This window comes from Daphnia pulicaria, chromosome 2, assembly GCF_021234035.1.
Source record: "Daphnia pulicaria isolate SC F1-1A chromosome 2, SC_F0-13Bv2, whole genome shotgun sequence".
NCBI lineage: Eukaryota > Metazoa > Arthropoda > Branchiopoda > Diplostraca > Daphniidae > Daphnia > Daphnia pulicaria.
The window spans coordinates 10,495,083-10,518,249 of record NC_060914.1 but is presented as its reverse complement, the minus strand read 5'-3'; the positions used below and the strand labels follow the sequence as shown (position 1 = coordinate 10,518,249).

Here is a 23,167-nt window from a genome sequence, read left to right as displayed (position 1 = left end):
CAGAGAATCAATAAATGAATAGTCATGCATGAAACAGTCTATGATGTCAATATATTTTCCAGGCGAATCATATTATAAAGGGCGGTTACGGATATAGTTACAATTAGGGTCAAATATGCAGCTTTGTTTCCATCAGTATCACAATTAAGTACTGAACAATCATAAATTTCAGGCATTAAATCAGCAGAGCAAGTTGACTACACCCGTGTCGGATCCCAAGAGGAGCATCCGATTGAGTGGTACGACTGCCATAGCCGTTAAGACTCCTTTGAAAGTATCAGAGCGCAGTTTAGTGGAGGAGAAGTTGGCGTTATTGGTCAAAGACGTGTACACTCCAATCCGGTTGGCCGTGGTTCCCGTCACCAGTTCACCGCCACCGGTGATGCACAAACAATGAACCGGCTCGGACGCACCGCGGAAATTAAATTTCAGTTTGCCGTCGTCGGCCGACCAAACTGAGACACTTTGATCGAGGGAGCTGCTTATCAAATGTTGCGAACCGTGTGACGAGGTCCAACCATTCACCTAATGAAATAATCATTATATCTTTCATTTCCTCAATGGAATTTATTTAGTAGTAAACTCTATACCTGAAGCACTTCGCCCTCGTGACCCTTCCAGGAAGAAAGTAACATTCCAGTGCGGGTGTCCATAAGCGACAAAATCCCAGACGAATGACCAGCAGCTACCCAGTAGCCGTTAGAACCAGTGGCAAGGCATCGAACAAGCCCAGCTGCCACTGGAGAAATCTAAAAACAAACATGGAATTAAATTTATTGTAAAAATCATTTAGATTTGATAAGACAGTTGTTTTATACTCTCAATTCATGTTGGTATGTCAAAGGGGTTCGAGTGTCCAGCATTCTAAGCGTTCCCTCTGCCGTAGCCGTTACTAAAATCGGTTGGGCGGGCAAAGCTTTCATGGCAGTGACTGTCGGGAACTTGCTACTACATTTTAAAAAGTCAATTTATAAACATGAGAAAAGCGAAAGCAAATAAACTGTTTACCTAGAAGATGCGTCCAGCTGTCGGACAGAAGTGCCGACAAAAGGATCCCACAAGTGAACAGCGCCGTCACACGAGGCTGCCAATCGGGCTGTGTCAATAAACGACACGCCCAAAAGAGGTTTCCTATGTTGTTGGTAAACATAACTGGCCGACACACTGTTGTTTCCGTCCCCCTGATAAAAACAGATAAACAATTTGCTTAACAACCTGTCAATCATTTCGTCATTACCTGACTGTTTAGACTCCACACTCGTGCTGTTTTGTCTCTTCCGGCCGTCAACAAACCCGTTTCGGAATCCATGACTAATTTGAATTACAATTTTGCCCATAAATACTCGATTATTAGTTCATCAAATCATTCAAAATTACCGTGAATACTGCGGATTCCGGCCGAGTGGCCATTTAACTGCAGCAGTCGAATCTGCTTGAAATTGAATCGAGAATCGCGTTCGGCTCGTCCGGCTTCGTGTTCCCAATAGGCTAGCCAGTTCCCCCGTAAATGTCTGACCAAAAAAAAGTCATTCAATTAGTTGGAGTATTCTGAAAATAAATGTTAACCGTGCACACAGACCTGGCGCTATCTGTCTTTCTATAGCAGAGCAAATCTTGGGCCTCTTCCAACGTGGGTCGAGAGTCGCAGTGATCCGCCTGAGTTTCCGGGACAGTTTCTTCTTCCGCGAATAGCTGTATCCGGTTTCCCACGACAGAGATCCGGCTGCCATAGCTGCTTCCGGCAGCTGCCTCGACGTCGCTGGAGAAGCTTCTGTTTACACGCAATCCCGAGAAAACGCTAGTTCTCCTTTTGCTTACAAAAAATACAATTTTTGATGAATTAACAAAACTTTCTGAATTATCGAATTTTAAATTACCTGTAACATTCCCGATCGGCGTCGAGGACATCTTTGGTTGAAGCGTACTGAGTGGCGCAAGTCTGGGCAGCTTGCCCTCCTTGTTCGACCAACGACTGTACATGTCGAACACCCAGAATGAGATTCAAAGCCGTAAGCAATTGAAAGGCAAAATGATCGGTAAAAGTGGCAGCCATTTCCGTTAACGACAAAGCTTCTGCAATGCGAAAAAATTGCAATCAAACGTTAGCACAGACGTTGTAATTAATTATACCATTAGCTGCTGGACGGGTGACATTGTTGGAAGGTGACGAACTGGCGGCCTCAATCTCAGCCGCTGCCTGCGCCTGTCTTAAAGTGTTGCTCAATCTCCTCTGGTGGCACATGTAATCCGGTCGTCCTTTCAACGAATTCGCCCGGCTGACGGAAGGATGACTGGCCACTTTGCTGACTCGATCGAAGCTTTTAAGAAGCTTAAGCGCCGGGTCAGAAATGAATTGACCGGCTGCGTCCGTTCCCAAACGGATGGATAATGCGCAGAGACAATCGAGTAATTTGATTGCCAGGGCGGAACGGGCAGCGCCTCCCCTGGCAAATGTTTGTTCAGTTGAAGTCACCGCAGAGACAATAGGGTCCAGCAATTGACGCAAAAGAACTTCCCGAAGGCACTGCATAAAGTTGCTGTCCTACTCCAAGATTAAAAAAACGTCAATCATCAGTGAGTCGACATTTCAAATGAATTAATTACCGGCAGACATGGAATGCAGGCCAAAATGAGTGAACAGGAACCAACGAGTCCACCTTCCAACATGATGGAAATGGTCCCAGAACTGATGCAACGACTGACTACTTCAGCCGCGTGAGGGAAGTACTGCAACATGACAAATTGCTCTCCGTAAAGATTGGCGATGGATGCCAGGCATCCCAAAATGCGATTGGCATTAAAGTCGCCTTGAAGTAGCGCTCCGGAGATTTGAAACGGGCTGGATTCCTGACTGGGATCCGCTAAATTTAGACTAGTTTCATCGGCGTAGCATAAAGCCAACATTCGCAAAAGATTCCGGGTTAAATATCTGGCGGTCAAAACTGGTCCCAGCCGGTGAGCTTGCCACAACAAACTGTCAACGCTCACTTGCGATACAGTGCATCCGTCGAGCTCGTGGATGTCACGAACTGGATAGGCGGCGGTGGCCAATGAATACTGAAAACGTACGAGGGTTAACAAATGTAAACCGGAATTGAAACACAAGTGTAAGTCTCACTTTAACGCTGTTGCGTGAAGGTGTTCCAGAGACTGCTCCAGTTTCTTCTCCACTGGATTGCTCCATCAAAGCCGCTTCTTCGCCCACTTCAAAGGTGAAAACGTCACCGGATTCAATTTCTGTTTCGCTTTCTTGCTCCTGCTCCTTTCCCAACTTGAGCCGGTCCAAATTGGGCGACAGTGACGAGGTGGAAGGAGCAACCAGAAGCTGCTGGACGCTGGTGACCGAGTCGGCATTATAACAACCTCCTACACCTTCAACTATAAGCAAGGAAATGTTTTGCAGAAAGCAGCGAATACCCAATCTGACCTGTTTCAACACCAACAAATAATTAGATCTTATTCCAATAGAAATTCGTAAAATTTGTTTAGATTTTTACCTGAAGCATCAACAAAAACCTTTTGTGATACAAGAGAACTAAAGGAGCTGAAGGTTGCTCTGGTCCCATGATTTTCAGGATAATGTTAAGGAACTCTTTGGCAGTTTCAGTTGGTCCTAAAGCGGCGGCAATCGGATCTAGAAGGTAAAGAGCTGCCCGGAATGCCGTGGTGCTCTTCAGTAGCAGCGCTTTGACAAAAGGAATGACAAGGGCAATGCTCGAAGGACTAGTGAAACTCGAAATAGTTTTGCCGACACCGGGGAAATCCACATTTCCTTGGTCCAAGAGCTGTTTCAGTTGGTGAGTGGCAGTCAAAACTGCAGGGAATTCGCTCGGAAATGGAATAAGAGAGACCATCGGCTGGAGAAGCTGATGAGCGGACGGTGGCGGAAGGCCTTGAGCGGTCACTGTTTCATTTTGAAACACAATTTGAATGAAGGATCGCAGACTACGGGGCAATAAATGTCGATCGAAACGGACAATGTCTTGACATATTTGCCATCGTTCTTCCAGTTTGGCGCTTAATCGTATAAGACGGAAGCGCTGTGGAATGAAGAGTTCCATGGCCAACGTCACTAGCCACTGGAGATCACGTTGGCGTCGACCGGCTACCGTTGTAATGGCCAACTCCTGAGAATCAGGAGCTGTTGAGCCGTAGAAGTGACTGACAGTTTCCAATTGCCTCAGGAGACCCACAGGATTGTAGTCCAGTGGTAAAGAGAGTTGTTCTTCAGCTGGAGGCAAACGTGGAGGACTTCGTCCAACATAGGGAGATGGAAGAAGCTTGCGAGGATGAGGCTGACTAAAGAGTTGGACTACACCTCGACTACTCAAATCGACATGTCCGTCGACCAAACTTAGATGGACATTTTTCGCCTTGATGGCCGCTGATCCAGACAATCTAAGGCAAAACGGGTAAATTAATTAAGAAGGGCAATTACACGAGAACAAACAGTTGATGAACCTGAAGCCAAAAGTTAAATCAATCCATTGGTGTAATCGTTCCGAGACGTAGGGGCTTTCTAAAGCGTTACGATGTTTGGTGATGAAATCTTCTGGACTTGACGCCCAGGGTGGGTAACTCAAATCCGGCAAATCATCATGAATCGACTATAAAATGATTAACTGTATTATTAGTCAGAGAAATAAAAAGAAACTTGAATACTTTGAAGATTGATGGATCAGAGAAAAACTGGGGAATGCATTCGTCGGGTGTCCACTGTTGCATCCGTTCGATAGACGTGGGATATTCCAAGGGATTCCAGGTGGGTCTTACATACCGACACAGAACTGATCGGACCGTCCGTCTCGCCTGATAAACATAATAAGTGATTTCAGAAAGCACATCCGTTACGTGGTGAGGAACTTGTGAAGGTAACACGTCTTCTTTTCCTTCCGGCGCTTCAAACGTTGTCGGATCAAATGTCAGATCCAGTTGTCTATCACCTACAAAATAAAACACAAGATTTTTAGCTATCAAATTTTACCGTAATGAGACACAATGATTAGATTATTACCTTTGTTTAATCGAAACTTTGACTTGGCCAAGTCTCTCCAATTACCGAAAGGTGAACTGAGATCAGAAATCCAAGGCAAAACGGGATGATTGAAAGGATTATTAATTTGACGACCAGCCAGATCGTTCAAGGCCATTAAGTAGTCGTAATTTGATAGACAACCTCGAACCTAATAACGATTTGAAAAATACCATTGAAGCAAATGCGAACGTCAAATAATGTTAACAGTAGATGATAAACATACCCATGACGTTGTCAGTTCTTGAAGACTAGCTTCCTGTTTTGTTGGCTGAACGGGTTCTAGTGGAATCAAACTAGAGGCTAGTGCAGGAAGAACTTTAAGACTCAAACTTTCGTTGATGAAAAAATGTTGCCACGAAACCCCTTCGACAAAAAGGGATCGGTCTTGCATCTCCTTGACGGCGTGCAACATTTGAAACAACAAGAACATGGGCTTCACGCTATTTGAACTTAGAAGCGAGGGACTAAGACTGAGGCACTGGTGCACACTGTGTGGAATGTGTTCTGTGATCACAAAAAAGTTGGATGAACATTCAAATACTCCAACCGCTTGCAAAACACAGCTCGGTGACTGGCTAGTAGGATGGAGGACTGGACCACTTTCCAAGGAAATTATGGGGCAGCTGAACACCCTCGCTAGCAGTGAACTAAGAGATTCCTGCCAGCTTGCATTTTTGGGATTGCTGCGCCGACCTCTGTTCAAGGCAAAAGGCCTGTACGCTTCTGGAAACTTTTTCTGTGACTCTTTCCACAGGTTCTTGAAGTTTGTCTGAGACACATAGTGAAGGTACTGTGAGTAGGTGAGGTCCTTCACATCTAGTCCCATGTCTGGGTGGATGCTGGATGTGGATAGAACTGGATGATTACATTTAGGAATAACCTGTTGATAGTAACAAGGTGTTAATAGAAATGAAAAGATGTAAGAAAAATTGTCAACTAACATTTATGTACACTAATATCCAATCTGGGCTAATAAGAGATTCCGAGTCCCACAGAAAGGCCTGCACTTCATCTGGAGAATAAGTAGCATGATTTTCAAATTCATCTGGTAGCTTTAAATTTTTCTTTATATACCTGCAAGGGAGCCAAACAAATGTATAAAGTTTAAGACAAATTTAAAGTCTCATTGGATTCATGGTAAGGTACTTACAAACACCATTTCTGGGGTAAGGCTGCTATATATACATCTTTAAGTTGTGTTTTTCTAATATACAATGGAGGAATGCATAGTTTTTCACTTATTAACTCCATAACAACAATTTAACAACTTCGAATAGAGACCATCTAATAAAAAAATCACTCGCAGTCAATCCGTCAGTCAGTCGAGTGTAAACAACACCCCCATGAGTGACATCTATGTACTGTAGCAGACGTCACGTAAATTATCATAAATCCGTTTGAATTAAAAATGAATAAAAGAACTTGGCAGAAACGAAAATCGAATTAAAACCTATCGGAATCAATAGTCACTGGAAATTTGAAGAGATTACAAAGTTCGTAATTCTTGCTTCCGAGTTCTGCTAAAGTGAACTGCAGAACGATTAGAGACAGACGACGTAATTATAATAGCAGACGCCACGTGTACAAAAAAAAGTCTATCGAAATTCGGAAATTGTCGAGTGGGCAAACTGTCAAGTGTCAAAACACTTTGCCAGTTCCCACACACAGTGTCTGGTTGTTATAAGAACGAACAGCCTTTTGGCCGTGTTCTTTGTTATTTAATTACAGTTTATATTATAGTAACTTAAATGGATCGTAAGGAGATATGGTAGAATATACCAAACTTACTGTTAACGAACCAGGCTTGGAAAAAACCGACAGAATGCAGGACTGGAGGCAAGCCATCCAGATTCCGACTGCTTATCGCATCGGAAATAGCACAGTTCGACTCCAGTACCAGTTTGTTATGGGAGTTTTGGCTGTCGGAGTCATAGCACTGGTCATGTTTTACAACTCGTTCTCCCACAGCAAGCCCCACAACTCTTACATGCTGGAAAAACGAATTCCTTCAAATTACGAGAGTGATCACCTTCACAAGCATAATTTACCTGAGCCCAAACAAAGCAACTACAACTCCACTTATCCCTTGACCACCCCTGTACGGACAGAAAAGGGTGTACGCTACAAGATTGCCATAATATCCGATTTAGACACCAACTCGAAAAAGGAAGATGAATGGATAAGTTATTTAAAAACAGGCGCACTTTTTGTAGATATTGAAAAAAATAAGGTAATTGATTGACTATTTTGTTTGCAAAGTTTGATGTGTACATTTAATTTCGTGCTGCAGGTTTCACTAGAGTGGGACCAGGATGAGCTTATGACATTGAAAACTACCCTTGCTCAAGGAGGAAGAGGGATGGAGTTGTCAGAACTGGTTGTGTTTAATGGTGCTCTTCTCGGTTTCGACGATAGAACCGGAACCATTTATCAAATTGATATCGCCTCGAAATTCGCCTATCCTTGGGTACTTTTGGTCGATGGGCATGGTCGCGTTGCCAAGGGTAATATTTCAAAAATCAACTGCTAGCTTCCGTCGTGTTATAGTAACGTTTATCTCTTTAACAAAAAATTGTCTAGGCTTCAAGAGTGAATGGGCGACTGTAAAGGATCAAAGCCTTTACGTCGGTGGTCTGGGTAAAGCCTGGACTACTCCGACAGGTGAATTGGTCAATTATCACCCGCAATATATCAAGAAAGTCACCACGACGGGTGAAGTCTCCCATATTGATTGGCACACGCGCTACGAAGCCCTGGCGAAAGCAGTCGACATTTCATTTCCAGGTATATTATCAACTAAACTATCTATAATAAAATTTATATATACTAGAATCGATATTCATCAAATATTTGATTGCTTCCACTTCACCAAGGCTACATAATCCACGAATCGGCTTCGTGGAGTTCTGTCCACAAGCGGTGGTTCTTCTTGCCCCGCCGGGAAAGTAAAGATCGTTATGACGAGAAACTGGACGAATCGAGAGGCTCGAATTTGATGCTCACCGCCGACGAGGAGTTCAGCGATATCAAGGTTAACTGGGGGTTGTCATTCTTCACATTCCTATATGTAGGCCAAGCAATAAAGTATTAAACCCTTGTTCCAACAATAACCAGGCCAAGAGGATCGGCGACATCAGTCCCACCCACGGATTCTCCAGCTTCAAATTCGTGCCCAACACACACGACAGGCTGATAGTGGCTCTCAAATCGGAAGAGAACCAAGGCAAAACAGCCAGCTACATCATGGCCTTTGACATTGACGGAACGATCCTGCTGCCCGAAACTAAAATCGATGGCGATTTCAAATTCGAGGGAATCGAGTTTATTTAATTTCGCTTCCCAGCAGCAACCGTTGAATTGGTGGGTGTCTTTTCCCACCCTATTATTATTATTTGCGCCATCACTTCTGACTTTGTTCACAGCTGTTTTTATCCTCTTTTCTTACCTGCCCGATTTGACTAGCGTGCAACGTGTCTCTTCATCCTTTCTTTTCTTTCTTTTCGTTGTTGTTTCCCATTTTATGTTTCCCGTCTTCTAGGATGAATTCAAAATGCGAGATATTGTAATATTGAATACACGCCAAATAATCAATTTCCTGTTACGCTAGTGTTACTTTTTTTCGAATTGGCCGGAGGGCACGGACGGCCCTCATGCGGGTTTTTCTTTTTTCCCCCAAAACTTTGAATCAAATCCTCCTCCGATCGGCTTTTTATTTTATTTATTTAAATTGATTTATTTAATTCATTTGCGCAAGACTTTTCTGACGCCCTGCCAGAAAGAGGTCCATCGATCTTATCTCACGGAAGCCATTCTCTTTTATTCGACCGAAAATAAAACAAAAACATCTGCGTCTTGTGGCTTTTTAACCTTCTCTCCTATACGTGGCAGCACAGCCGCCGTCAAGTTGCGTGAGCTCCAGAACATTCGCGTCCGTTGCTCAGCTCTGTTTTTTTTTCTTTTTTTTTTCAGGTTCGTTTTTACTTCACGTCGTCCTAGCCTGGCAGCAGTCTGGGAACGGTCAAACATGAACAAGAGAGTCGACGGTCCAGACAGAATGAATCAAATAATCGATACTATACTCTCTCTTCCAGCACCCGTCGTATAAGAATATTATCAAACTCTGAAACATATACATTTCTAGGCGAAAAATTTCATCTGTCATTTGTTTAAAAATGGAAAAATGGAAAAATGGAAATCGGAAGCTAATTTTCGATGGGAATGATAACACCTGTGTCCAGCCGAAATAAAAAAAAAGATGTGCAACTAATAAATAGACACACAAGAGGCCGGCCTGCCCCGGAAACAAGACTTGCATGGTGACCGGGTTCGTTTGGGAACTTTCATTGGCATCTGGTCCGATTCCCTCATCAATTTCTCCTTTTTTTTCACGTTTCATCACCGCGAGCTCGGGGGTTATTGCATCAAAGTAGACGAGAGCTAGGCTTAAAGTCATCAAAGTATCTCGAGTCTTGAATTCATTCAAGAAAAAAGATAGAATAGGAAGAATATAGTATATCTTGTGCATTTCGTGTGTCGAAATCAAAACGCGATGATATGTTATGCTGTGCTGCCCAGGGTCTTTTGTCAGTTCCGGGTCAAAAATGGCGCAGCAAATTGCATGTCCCTTTTTTTATTTTATTTTCCCAAGGAATTACATGCAGACGGCCAACACACCGACACACGGGTCTCTCTCCCCAAGTGTATCGATCGTCCACGTGCGAGCGTCGTGATCAACCGCAGCTCAGACTTACAAGAAAAAATGTAATCACTTACAAATATAATTTCTTACTAAAATTAGCAGATGAAATCGATACAATTTGATGCGAAGAATCGGCCAGATGGCTTGACAGATGATTCGAATGTGAACGCACCGCCATGAATTATATAACGTTTGCTGATATCATTAGGAAAAGAAAAATCATTTCCGTTGGAACCAACAGAATTTTAATTTTAAATTTAAATTCCAGGCGAAATAAAAACTTGTACCACCGCTGAACTGCAGATGCTTTTGTTATTTCTCTCGATGTACAACCTCACATAATAATGTGGGACTATTATAGCAATCAAAAAGGTCCCCCCGGGGTATTTTTTTTTTTTATTTTGTGTGTCGCTGCGCATCCGTCGAGCGCCGGCCGTCAGCGCGCATATCCAGCAGCAGTTCAGCAGCTCTCTCTCATTCTCTTCCGTGCGCTGTGCACCTGGCTCCGGCTTGCCCAGTTTCCTATTGGTCCATCGCTCTCTCCCCCCACCACCACCTTGCGCCAGCCTTCAGCCAATGCCTGCTGCTGTGTAGGGTGTTCTCTCTATGCAATATGCATCCGCACACGGTGGGTAGGCAGGCCTTGACATCAGATAGAAGTGGCTGCGCGCAATACGCTTCCGCTCTCCTCTTCCGGCCACCGGATGAAAGCTCTGATTTTGAGGCTATACACATACATCGTGACCTTATCAAATGTGGCACTAGATCTCGAAAATGTCACAATGGCGGCCATCTGATCAATCATCAGTTTCTATAATGTATCGATTAGCAGTTCAATTTGTTTGATCTTATTCAACTAGTCCAGGAATTGACAAGTTGCTGTCGATTTTCATTTGGACTCTTAACATTAATGGCGCCTATTGAAATAATTGACAAAGTGAAACCGAATCAGGAAAACCAAAAGGTTTTATAGACTGTCGGCACGAAAAGAGAGAGAGAAATAAAACAAAAGAAGGAAAGAAGAAGAAAAAGAATGAATAACAAGAGGGGGGTCGATGTGCGAGTTGAGAGCATGTGCAGGTTGCTGAGCGCCGGTGTAGTAGAGAGCTGCTGGCTCTCTCCATCGCAGCAGCAGCAGCTGCCAAACCCCACCTATATGCCTTTGAATATTACACAGACGTATGCTGTGTGTATACCATTCACCTTGTTATTCCTTTTTTTGTTCAGACTTGGCCACCCACACGATCGCCACCCTGCTGTACACTTGCACCTGAATGTTATACCTTATAGAGGAGGGGGGGAGAAAGAGAAAGAGCAGCGCACTGGCACTGGCACTCGCACACGTTTCCGGCTGCCCGATCGAGTCAGTTGCCATCGTGAGTTGCTAGTCGACGCACCTATTTACAGTATACCTAATCTGGTTTTTGAATTTTGTGAATTCATATAAGTGTGAACTATAACCATCTTCTATCATTTCCCATTCATTTTGGTTTTGGCTGAATTCGATAGAAAAATGACAATCGGGTGACAATTGGACATGAGTCGAAATTATTACGTCAGGTGATGTGCCAATCTGTTTCGTCCAACATTTTTCAAACTCAAAAATTGATTGTTCTGTGAGTGAGAGTGCTAGTGTTTTGATAGTGACATCCAATTGATGATTTCCTAAAAGGTAATAAGAAATTCATTTCAAATTGTCGATAAGACATTTAGAAAAGTGGAATAGAATTAGCTGATTTCGTTATGAAGTCAATAGATTGCAGATTATCTATTATAGGGAAGGATGACCGTGACGGAGGGGGGTTAAAACATGCGATGTGTTTGGGTCGAGAAAAAATATGGATAGACAATTAACCCCGGCACAGAGATAAAGAGAGTAGAGGGGTCAGTCCAAAACATTCAAAAAACCGTTGGGAAGTACCTGACCGGACATTTCCCATGAGAAAAACATTTCCCCTCTCTCATATAATCGTCACCTTTTGGGGAAAATAAATAACAAACTGTCTCCCCCTCCCCCCATTCTGCATGTACATGGCGTATATAATATTAGCTACGCTTGTACTATATAATAAGAAATACAAAAATAGGATACAATTTTTTATCATCACATTTCTCTGTGTATTAGATTCACATATATTTTTATTTTGTTTAGTCTTTTTTTTACCTACATTCTCACGTTTCGACGGTGCGCCTGTATTAGACTGGCACGCGCTCACGGACGACGTTCTTTTGTTTCGCCCAACCACCCCCCTTCCACCCACTCTCTCCCACGTTTACCTGTGCGTCTATAACCTTTCAGGGGTGATTCTATAACCCCCCCATTCAATGGTTATGTACAAATGTAACTGATCTAATCATATTTTTTATTCTTTTTCGGTTGGGGTTTAGATAATTCAACCCGAAAAGGCCTACAATCAAAATTTGAATTAGCAAAAATTTGAATTTTAAAAAAATTAACCGCGAAAAAATTTGAAAACGAAAAATGGCGCTAGAAACGAGCGATTTGACCAGTTTGAGCTGGTTGCACAATCTCAACATTATGGACAATCTGTCGTCGATGAGCGGGACGGCGCCGCCGACGCCACCCGCATCGCCGCTGCCCGATCACCTGCTGGGAATGATGGGCTGCATGACGGCCTCATCTTATTCCAGCAGCAGCCGGGCAGCCTCGCTCACCAGCTCAACATCTCACCCTGGGAGGGATAACAACAACAGCGGGCAGCGCTACGGTTCGTCCGGCAACAACAAACGTCCGTCGTCTTCGACGTCGTCAACATCGTCGACCTCTTCGTCCTCGTCCGTTTCATCGGCCGTCGTCAAGGAGGAAGAGATCGACTACAAGACGGTGGGCGACGTCAAGCCGCCGTACTCGTACGCGTCGCTCATTTGCATGGCCATGAAGAGCAACAAGCACAAGATGACGCTCTCCTCCATCTACAAATGGATCAAGGAGAACTTTCTCTACTACCGCAACGCCGATCCCAGTTGGCAGGTAATAACTAAACTAAACAACTTTCATCTGTTATAACTTTGGCTGGTTACATCTATTGATTTGGGGGAGCTGCTGGACGCAAAGTCTGCAGTCCGTGACCTTCGCAGTAAAGGGCAGATGACGTCCGTCTCTCCGCTAGACTGGACGTCGCCATTTTCCAGTCAAGTTTCGCCGCTGGCCAATAGTTGAATTATTGAGCGATAGACACGACAAAATAACTAAAGAGATCGTCTGGTTGGAATTGTGTTTGTTGGCGACAATTTTGAATCAATTGATGATAGTATAGTGATCTCTATCTCTAGTATTTAGCCGCCATCTTGGTTTGGACATGTCGTCCTGGGAGGACATTGTCGGTTGATAGCCAATGGGGTTGGCGATGTTGTACAACTTGTACACTTGCCGCTGGCGCTAAATCATTCATGGGAACGGGGATGGTGATCGTGACCACGCCTCTTTCTGCCCAGAAAACTCTCGGCTTTGGCTGCTGGCTGCTTGTCCAGCATCTGCCTGGAATAAGGAAAATGTCATGAAATTGTGATGAGGTCCAGGGCCAGTACCTACACACGATCGGTTCTTATATTAGAGTCACCGATATCGATTGCCCAGCACCGCCATACATTGCGTGATGTCGTTCTCCATTCTCCTACGTTAGGGCCTGTTCAATAGTTGATGTAGTCCGTCCGTCCGTCCGTCCAGCAGCCTCGTGAATCCCCAATTAGACTGGCCAGCATCAGCTGGCAGCGGGAAAAGTTATAATCTCTAGTCTTATACGTAATGATATCATTTCAAATCTCAATATAGAATTCCATCCGGCACAATTTGTCGCTCAACAAATGTTTCATCAAAATCCCGCGCTCCAAAGACGAGCCGGGCAAGGGCGGATTCTGGCGGCTCGATCCGGCCTTCGAGAGTAAATTAGACGACAATTCGCTCAAGAAGAAGCGGCTGGGATTGGGCATGAACAAGAAGAGCGGATCCAGGAGCGGGCGGATGGCCGCCGGAAGCGCCGGAAGCGCTAGCCGGAATAAAGTTAAAACCAATAAAAGTTGCGACCGCCAACTGGAAGAGGCCTGCATGTCCATTATCGACGAAATGTCAATGGCGTCGGTGGCCATCTTGCCACCGATGGATGGGCCGTTCGCTCTGGCCGGCGACTGTACTGCTCCTGCTGGTCCGATCGACTTGTTCAATAACGCCACCTGGGGCGGATTCCGCGATTCGGATCTTTTCTTCGACCAGCTCTCGGTGCCCGGCTCTGCCGATCCCACCGTCACCTATTGCAACAACACGGCCGGCGGAAGTAACAGCAACAGCGGAGGAATTGAATTCAGCCCGGTGTCGATGCCGGCCTCGACCGACATTGACGACGTCGAGGAACTTTTCGGCTGCTGCACCGAAGAGAATGGCAGTGACGATTGCTCCTGTTCGGACCTCCTGATGACGGACGCCAACGCTTCGCTGGACCTGACCATCTACGGCCAGCAGGGCCAGCAAGGCCAGCAATCATCCGCCGACGGATGGATTAAATACGTCGATTTCCCAGCGTCGGAAACGTCCGTTGACGAGCCTTACTCTTACAGCGACCTGATCCTGGGCCTCAACCTTCACCAGCAGCAGCAGTCGCTGATGGCCGATAATACCAACAACAGCGGAGGAGTCCAGTGTCACTTGTTCAACACCTCCGTCTCTCACTGGGAAAGCGAACTAGTCATGGCCAGCAGCAGCGCCAATAATAATCATCGAGTGTTATCCATCCTGGAACCGGGATTGGACTTTGAGGGGCTCATCGATCTCGACAATTTGTAAAGATTTGAATATAGTCTGTTTGAAATGTGTGTGTGTAATAGGCCCTGATTCATTGTACTAATTCATTTTGCTGATGTAATGACGTCGTTCGTCTGCTGATGTTGCTGTGATCCATCCAGCACGAGAAACACACACACACACGCACAATGTCAATCCCATCACTTTCACCCCACTTAATTATTGCTATTCTCGTCACAGCTGCAGCACGTTCTAATTAATCAACGAAAAAATACGAAATCGATATATTTGATCTTGTTGTGTCTCTAATAATATTATGTGTGAGCGCCCGATATCCTTGATCCGTCCAAATGCCTAATGATTTGCAGCCGCTGGTCGTGCATATTCGATTATACATAGACAGGCTCGCAATTCAGAGGGTGGAAAAGAAATTTTCAACTTTTGATCGTCAATTTGTATAATTCAACATTGTTGTATCATAGAATAATCATCCTATTTTGTGATGGTGAGAGTGTTTAGACGCCTTTCGACTGCGTTTTATTCTACGTCACAAATTTGTTGTCTTTTGATTTCATTAGATTCTAGTCTATTTAAAAAATAAGAAAATACTAATCAATTCTTTTAAATCAATTTGCGTGTCAACTCCTGATGAACCGATGCTCTTTCTACATTGACAAAAAACCGCCAATTATAAATGAATTAGAAATTGAAATTCGTGGGCGGATTGAAAATTTCCTTCCTGGCCACAAAAGTAAAAAAATTTAAAAAAAAAATAAAAAAAAAAAATTAATTAAATTATTACGTTGTGTCTTTTGAATTAAAATGTCTTTGGCTGACCCCCAAACAGTGTTTGGGTGATGCAGCGAAAAATCTATTTTGTCTATGTACATAAATTAAATTCCCCCCTAAAAAAAATCAAATTTTCATAATAATCCAGTCAACTTGTGTAACTCTCCTATATTTTGATCGCCATAATAACATCAACAACAACACATCAACTCTATAAATATAAATAGTCAAATAGATATCTCTCTAGTCGGTATACTATTATTATATTCTGATTGTACTTTGAAGATGATGATTAATTAAAGTGGAAAGACAATAATTCTACAGCGCCGCATTCAAATAACATTTCAATTCGTGTCTGTGTCTATGATAAAAAAATTTGATGGCTGTGCCCCCAATTCTTTTTTTATCAGAACCCCACGTCGAACAAAAATAACTATACCGTATAGTGCTGTTTGTTGTGTAAACGTGTTTGTTACATTGAATTGCCAAAAATAATAATTAAATGAAGAATAATGTGAATGGGAAATATACAGCGCGCTATACGGATGCATGAACGTTTCCATAGCAAAAACACCAAATTTCTATACAGAAGAATATTTTTGTCAACATTTGAAATTAAATTTTTATTCATTCCAAATTAATTTTAAAGAATGACAGGGAACATTTCCAATTGTAATTCATTTTAATTCATTTTTAAGTGGAGAATTTTTTTTTTCTTCCGGTTTACATCCCGATGCTCATGAAAGGATGAAGAGTACATACTACACTACACTAAATCCTTTGGTTAGAAAAACAAAATAGATCTGTGACTTGGCCATATCAAAATAAAAGATGGTCACGCAAAGGCCTATCTATCGCAGCTGCTGTGCTCTCTTGCGTACCTCTCTCCCCTATTTGGTAGATACCTTTTATTTCAGGGGGACAACGCTATACATAGTGATTAATGAATTGATTAGTATATATACTATAGGGAGGGTTATAAGCATGATGGTATACAATAGATCCTTGTTTTCCCTCGGGCCTATATCTAAAAATACTACTACTTAGACCCTGCGGGAGAGAGAGGGGGGGGTGTAGAGATTGGATAGGGGGGCGCAAAAAGGGTTAACAAGACATCACGAATCTTTTCATCTGTGCACATCAGAGTTACTATACCCAGCAGAATCGTTATACACGAAACAAAAAATAGATGTCATTAAAAGGATATAATTCTTTTATTTTCGGAATGGGCAAAGGACAAAAAAAAGTACTATATCGATGATATTATTCCTTGGCAACCCGCGCCGGATTATTCCTTCTCATTCCGTATTACGTAATGAACTGCTGCTGCTGCTGGGGGAATCAGAGAGATTCTTTGTTCGTTTCACATTAATAATTGGACCCACCAACAAAACAATTTTTCTTGTTTTTGTTTTTTCACCTGATCGGAGCGAAGATTGTAGCGAAAAATTGCGCACGTGTCGCAATGAAATTATGGCGAATCGAGTTTACTCTTACATCATTAAAGAAAACCCGACGTGCTGCTGTTTTTGGTGGTACGACAACGTCTATACAGAAGAAAATACCAGGAGAAAAAGGCCGCAAACATCGACCCGTCAATGTAACAAAAAAAGGAAAAAAGGGAAAAAATCGATTCAACAAACGTCAACTTTTCCCGTTGTTGCGCGGCCGTCGTCGACTTTTTCTCACCTCTCCGTTCATGAATCTTTATACACCAAGCGAATGTGTACATGTATAGGTGATGTTGAAACTGTGGCGAATATTAAAACGATTGCCGTCCGCAGATAGACAAATTATTAATCGTCAGTCATCAATTTTATCGTCGATCAATGAAATAGGTCAACTAAATAATTCAAATAATTGCGCATTCATAATAGAAAACAAACGGGGGCGCATCTTATTAATTTGTCTTAATGTAATGGTCAACACTATATATGGATGTTTCCCTATACATCAATCGATAAAAGAAACTTCTCCCCTCCACCAAAGTTGATTTCACCTGCGGAAACTCTCCATCAGCCATCACTCTAATGCGATAAAAGAAAATACAATGTTCCAACTTATATAGACCACACATGCACTTTGCTGATGTGCGCAAGGCCCCATCGCGCCTCTCTCCCCCCTTCACCCAGGTATATAACAATAGAGAAAAAAGGGTGCTGAGCATCCGCTTATTATAATAAAAAAGGTGGGGGGAAACTAGAAGAAGCTGCTGGACGTCATATCGGCGAGTGCATTACTACTCTCCAAAATAGTCCTTTATATTTATATCTCTGTATCCTAGCAGGCTAGCCTGTATAGATGTAGAGTGCATTAAGCTTGAATTATTTATTAGACTTGTCTTTCTTGCTGTGTGCCCACCCCTCCTATACACATTTTGGTGGTCGGCAGTCGACGCTGTTTGGCGTCAAATATAATTTTGACGTGAGAGACTGTTTGTGTCCACCCTTTTTTTTTGGTTGGTTTTATTTGTTTTGGACGCGTTCAACATTTCTTTTTATTTTGTTTTGGTGAGGCTATACTCTGCTTAATAGGATTTTTGAGAGATATCAAAGTATTCTTTTATTAAGTCGGTACATGAATTCTGAATTAGTCATCTGGTTCATTCGATAATCGATTGGTTTGCGTCTAACTATTGATGAAAGATTATCGATTGGTTTGACGGATTTTGGCAGGATTTTGGGGTTCAGAAATTCATTTGAATATGCTGGTCGGACAAAGTCAACATCCTTTTCTATATATATTCACACACCAAGATGACAGCAAGAGATTTAATGGAATAACCAGTGAGGAAGAAATTTTGATTCAATGACACAGCAGCACGCAATAATCTATTATTATAGCCTGCTGCTGGGAGAGAGAGATCTGACTATTTGATTCTGGTCGCGGTCGCATTCTCCATTCGTTTCCGTCAGAATTCTTAAGGCCAAATCCGTTAAGGTCTGCCTATCTAATAGGACGTCAGTACCACAATGATAGAAATTCGATAGCTACATAGACATCCATCTTCCGCGCATATTTCTTTTCCACATAAAAATGTTCCTCATCATCATCGAGAAGGTTCGAATTTCATGTGGTGGGGGGAATAAGAAATTCAAATATCCATTTTCTGTCTCTTGTAATATTTTTGTGTGGTTAGTCAAATTTGTACAGAGGCTGACTGCCAAGTTTAGTTATTAGTCCCCCTTCCAAATAAGAAACCTGGAGGCATTGAACTTATACCCAGTTACCCACAGTACATCATTTGTTAGCCGGCTGGGTGTATGGTATTGTATAACCGCCAGTTGAATTTCAGTCCCTTTTTTTATTTTTATTTCAAGCTATTATTATACCCAGAGGCCCTTTTATTACTATTATTCAAGTCGGGTCATTATTCTCCGTATATGTAGGACTGCGCTGGGTACTGTTGCTGTGATGTGTTACCTTTCCGGAATAATTTTAAAAAAAGAATAATTTAACACCATTCTCTTCTTTGGCGAAGAATCGATTTATTTTCGCATGGTCCTCTGCACAGCACTGAACTGCTATTGTGTACGTGCAAGTCATCCTATCGATCGATTGTATTCTCCTTGTGACGTCGATGGAAGCCATCGGAGGTTGGGAAATGCCAAGCCCAATGACATCGGCATCCAACTTTATCATCTTTTATTCCGCTGATCTAGTATAGAAAAAAAAGGAATAGGGACGCCATCTCATTTCTCATAGATGTCGCAGCTAATGGCCCTTTTCCCCGTCAAATTCCGGCGAGTGCAATTGGGATGGTCGACTGTATTATACACAAGCTCTCATTCGATAGAAGAGATGGACAAGACAAACAACAATCATCAAGAGATGAACCGTATAATTTGCCAAGTGACAACGTTCGACCTTTCAAGCTGATCGCCCATCGAAATTGTTTCCCCAGGTAAATCAAATGTGTCGATTTGCGCAAATTAATTTGTTTTTTAATAACTAAATGCGGCGTTAATAATGTCAATTGTTCATTGTTCATTTTGATTGTCAGACAGTTTGGATGTCGTTCAATACCGTTTCCAGGATGTCCAGGAAAATGTCGGCGTGATGCGGCTGGAAAACGAGCGAAGGTCTCAGCCGGAGAGTTTGCTCGCCGCAGGGTCCACTTTGAACACCTGAATTCATCCGGAAGAACAAAAAAAAAATTAATTTAATTATTTTTTTAAAATGAATTAGATTTAATTCATACATACCGTGATGCTGCAATTTGACGAAAGTTTCATCGCGCTTCTGCGGGCTGCTCAAGTCGAAGGCGCAAAAAGTGCCGATGCCACGGACGTTGTTCTTGATGTGCTGCGGATATCTTTTCGACAGATCCTTCAATCCATCCATCAGCCTTTTGCCTGGCGGAATAAGACAACAGAATTATTATTTCCCGTCAAATAAATTAAACAGAAAACATTGAACTTATTTATTACCTGATTCTTGGGCCAAGTTCAATAGATTGTCGCGTTTGACCACTTCGACAACCTTTTCTAGCAGAAGGACTTTCGATGGATCGCCCATCCACGTATTGAAAATCTTGAGTCCCTGCTGGGGTCTGATGTAATGACGTAATAAATAGGAGAGCCAATTTGTTTAATTAAGGGGAGATAATTCACCTGAATTCGGGTAAACTATAGAATCCTCCGGTGAGCATCTTCTTGCTAAAAGTGACGAAATCCGCTGGATCGGGCAAGTTGAAATGCTCATGACACCAATACTTGCCAGTAGCTCCGCCACCTGTTTGGACCTCGTCGATGATGAGAGCTGCTCCATTCTGTTATAACAGAATTAAACTGACAATTCCAATTTTTGGGAACAAAACGGTAAACACCGGGGACCTTTTTGGTGATGCGCTGGAGCTCCTGGAAGAATTCCGGCGAGGCGTGGACGTCACCTCCTTCGGCTTGAACGGGCTCGATGATCACACCGGCCACAAATCTGCCGGATTTGTTGAAACGTTCAAATTCCTCTTCCACTTCGGCCAGGCATTTGCGATCCTCGGCTTTATTTTCTTCGGTGAATTCTTCCAGCGGGTACTTGTACCGCGGGAAACTGGCGATAGGCCAATCCAGCGCGGGAAAATCCAATTTGAAAATCGATCTCGAATGCGTAGTGGTGAGGCAACCTAGCGTCTGTCCGTGGAAACTACCTGTACAATGAGATCCCAATTATTACATCATCCATCTGTCAATTGTGGACAAAAATAATTCCACATACCTTTGAATGACATGATGGTGAACGGAGTTGAGCCCGGTTGACGATTGATTAGGCAACTGCTGTTCTCCTCATCTGTGATTGGTGCTCCGCCACGTTGTTTGTTGCGGTACCACATGAAAGTTGCCTTGAAGGCATTTTCATTCGAGCAAGAGCCGCAGGCAAAAGTATTCACCTTTAAAAAAAACCAAAATTCAATTAAAATGTATTACAAATGAATTAATTTTAAACCCTTTTTACCTGAGTGTGTCCTTTTGGAGCGATGGACAGCAAACTGTTGGTCAACTTTTCCGGCCAGCCCTCAGCCGGAAAGATGCCCAAGGCGGGCCTGTTGACGAAAGCGATTTGATTGTCTGGATTTTGGATGACTTTATGCAAATCCGGATGGTTGTAGCCCAGGGGCAGAGAAGAGATTTGACTGAAGACGTCCAGCAGGGAATTGCCGTCGACGTCGACAATGTAATTGCCTAAACTTTTCTTGTAGTCGGTGAAATACCAAATGGCGCTGGCGAATTGAATCTTGTCCAAATTGGCGATCATCTCCCTGGACTTGGGCCCTGGGATGGACGACAAAACGCTGGGGCCGGACGGTTCTCCTGGAACGAGGGCCGTCGAAAAACACTTGACATTTCGACTGTTGGGCAAATAATACCTATTAGCGAAAAAATTAGACTTTGTAGTTAACTGGTTTAGATTTAAAAAGTTTAATTTGCTCAGTGCCATTTTTTGAATCAATGCAACTTGGAATCGACAGTGGCCAACCCACAAAAATGACACACCCTTTTTATACCGTCTGTTCTATTTTAAATAACAATGAAAAATCGGTGCGCAGTTGATAAGAAAAATTGCTCAATTTATTGTTGGGTATTCCCACGGTGTTTTCCAAATCATTTTGCAACGGCCGAATATTAAGAGTCATGAAGCGTCAAAGACTTTTGTTGTCTTGGTTGAACGACAATTTATGATTTCGGCTCGGAAAAACCGTCCATATTAGCGCAATCTATTGAATTAAAGATTAGGTTTTACCTCCACGTCTTATTATCTTGTTAACCAGACAACTCCTGTCTATGCTTATCATCAGCTGTAAACACCAAATCAAATAATCGAGCAAATAATTGCGCAGCGAATCAATGACTCAGTCTTATCGTCGTTATAAGTTATACAATTGTATTGCGAAGTTTGCTTTGATTAAATTAATGTGAAGAAGAAAACAAATCAATTTTCTTTTTTTTTAATTAAATGCATTTATTTTTTCTTAATTTCATATTTTTTAATTCAGAGATGAATTTCTAAATAATTATTTAACCGAGCGCGGTAGTCAGCGGCCAGAAAAACGGCTGCGGATTGGCCATTTGTTGCTGGAAATTGGCCAGGGGCCGAAAATTCCAGGGATTTCGATCGTCACCACCGTCACCACCGTCACCACCACCACCACCACCGCCAAATAGACTCAACAGAAGAGCAAGTCCAAATCGTTCCTGGACCTGAGCTGCTGGGGTCCCAGGTGTCGCCAGATATGGATATCGTCCTTTTATGAGAAAAATAGTAATTCCTTTATTATAGTAGTCAAATTCTATATAAAGATGAAACTCACCGAAACTTTGCTGTCGGAACCCATACGGTGTCATAAGCCAGGGTGCTGCCGGAACAGGTGACATGTTATACTGGCGTGTTTCCCTAGGGGTCAAGATGGACTCGATGGAATCTGCTGCTGGTCTGCCATTGGCCACCAACGGAGTCAACACCAACTATAGTCATATTTAAAGATATAACATTTATATAGTATTTAAATAGTGAATGATGAGGGGGGTATTACCGCTAGTAGACAAATGTAAGTGACGGACATGTCGGGTTATGTCGTCGGTGACTCTTGAGTAACACAATTACGACCTGGTCTGTCACTCTCCAACAGACAACTGGAGATTCATTTTATACGGTTTCCGATGCTTCTTCTTCTGCGCCATCATTTCTTTGTTCAATACATAGACGATTGCGTCAAATGTTTCCAAGACTTGAGAAAACTTGTATTTTTTAATATCTGGCTTCGTGAACCAATTAGGCAACTAGACAAGCTTTTTTGTTTCCTAGTATGATTTATCTGGAAACTATTTGGCAGGATTTCGACCGGTCTGCGGATCAAATGTATCAGTTGGCATCTTGAAATCGATTTTTTTTAAATTATATTTGTTTTAATGGCTTGGGCGACTCATTTAAAATAATGCCGACCCCGGTAAACTGGAATTGTTTGATTACCAACAGACTGTACAAGTTTCATTGACCTTCAAATCATTAGTTATTTCGAAGAACGAGAAAATAATAAGAGGGACTCGATGACGACATTCAAATGGCATTTGCTTGGTATCTTCCATCGCTAAAGTTTACTAATTCCCATGATAGGGCCTGTGAGAGTCTTGTTGTGGCGGTTTCACAGTCTATAAAAATGATTATCTGCGGGTCTCATGCAAATTTTTTCTATGATCCGGAGGGAGGTCGATTTTTAATTTCTATATCGATACCTTAAAAAATATTAGTGGCGTCTGCTTTCATTTTGTTTACAAGTTAAAAAATAGTCGACATTTGAGATTACAAAGAAAACAAGACAACCCACATTTTTCGAGACGTACGTGGCTGCACGAAAAATAAGCACAGCAAATAAAATTATACAGAAATCTGGTCG

General features: G+C 42.6%; 5 protein-coding genes across 7 annotated transcripts; 2 read left to right on the top strand and 3 right to left on the bottom strand.

The window, feature by feature from the left end:
* Window positions 1-34: 34 nt before the first annotated feature.
* On the bottom strand, window positions 35-6,548 carry LOC124326031 (WD repeat-containing protein 81-like). Of its 3 annotated transcripts, none has more exons than XM_046784601.1 (18): window positions 6,186-6,548; window positions 5,977-6,109; window positions 5,259-5,915; window positions 5,015-5,183; window positions 4,663-4,943; window positions 4,462-4,607; window positions 3,498-4,398; window positions 3,119-3,427; window positions 2,605-3,057; window positions 2,131-2,542; window positions 1,878-2,073; window positions 1,580-1,813; window positions 1,378-1,511; window positions 1,238-1,311; window positions 1,009-1,181; window positions 819-948; window positions 591-749; window positions 35-525 (listed from the first exon to the last, which is right to left on the bottom strand). In XM_046784601.1, the coding sequence occupies exons 1-18, from the start codon at window positions 6,284-6,286 to the stop codon at window positions 181-183; spliced, it is 5,007 nt and encodes a 1,668-aa protein (XP_046640557.1). In that variant the 5' UTR covers window positions 6,287-6,548; the 3' UTR covers window positions 35-180. The 3 variants fall into 3 exon arrangements, with proteins under 3 accessions (XP_046640557.1, XP_046640559.1, XP_046640560.1); XM_046784603.1 differs by having other exon boundaries at window positions 819-945; XM_046784604.1 differs by having other exon boundaries at window positions 1,580-1,807.
* On the top strand, window positions 6,493-8,626 carry LOC124326232 (soluble calcium-activated nucleotidase 1-like). The gene is made up of 5 exons (XM_046784947.1): window positions 6,493-7,265; window positions 7,326-7,539; window positions 7,616-7,819; window positions 7,909-8,066; window positions 8,150-8,626. The coding sequence occupies exons 1-5, from the start codon at window positions 6,801-6,803 to the stop codon at window positions 8,363-8,365; spliced, it is 1,257 nt and encodes a 418-aa protein (XP_046640903.1). The 5' UTR covers window positions 6,493-6,800; the 3' UTR covers window positions 8,366-8,626.
* A 3,494-nt stretch (window positions 8,627-12,120) lies between these two features.
* Window positions 12,121-15,806, top strand: LOC124326163. The gene is made up of 2 exons (XM_046784836.1): window positions 12,121-12,726; window positions 13,528-15,806. Exons 1-2 carry the CDS (start codon window positions 12,217-12,219, stop codon window positions 14,530-14,532), a joined length of 1,515 nt encoding a protein of 504 aa, XP_046640792.1. The 5' UTR covers window positions 12,121-12,216; the 3' UTR covers window positions 14,533-15,806.
* A 3,297-nt stretch (window positions 15,807-19,103) lies between these two features.
* On the bottom strand, window positions 19,104-21,261 carry LOC124326158 (4-aminobutyrate aminotransferase, mitochondrial-like). The gene is made up of 7 exons (XM_046784829.1): window positions 20,731-21,261; window positions 20,494-20,665; window positions 20,115-20,425; window positions 19,893-20,050; window positions 19,710-19,831; window positions 19,485-19,634; window positions 19,104-19,406 (listed from the first exon to the last, which is right to left on the bottom strand). Exons 1-7 carry the CDS (start codon window positions 21,211-21,213, stop codon window positions 19,279-19,281), a joined length of 1,524 nt encoding a protein of 507 aa, XP_046640785.1. The 5' UTR covers window positions 21,214-21,261; the 3' UTR covers window positions 19,104-19,278.
* Window positions 21,262-21,643: 382 nt separating this feature from the next.
* On the bottom strand, window positions 21,644-22,999 carry LOC124326634. Its single transcript, XM_046785554.1, has 3 exons — window positions 22,307-22,999; window positions 22,085-22,238; window positions 21,644-22,018 (listed from the first exon to the last, which is right to left on the bottom strand). The coding sequence occupies exons 1-3, from the start codon at window positions 22,334-22,336 to the stop codon at window positions 21,792-21,794; spliced, it is 411 nt and encodes a 136-aa protein (XP_046641510.1). The 5' UTR covers window positions 22,337-22,999; the 3' UTR covers window positions 21,644-21,791.
* Between the last annotated feature and the right edge of the window lie 168 nt (window positions 23,000-23,167).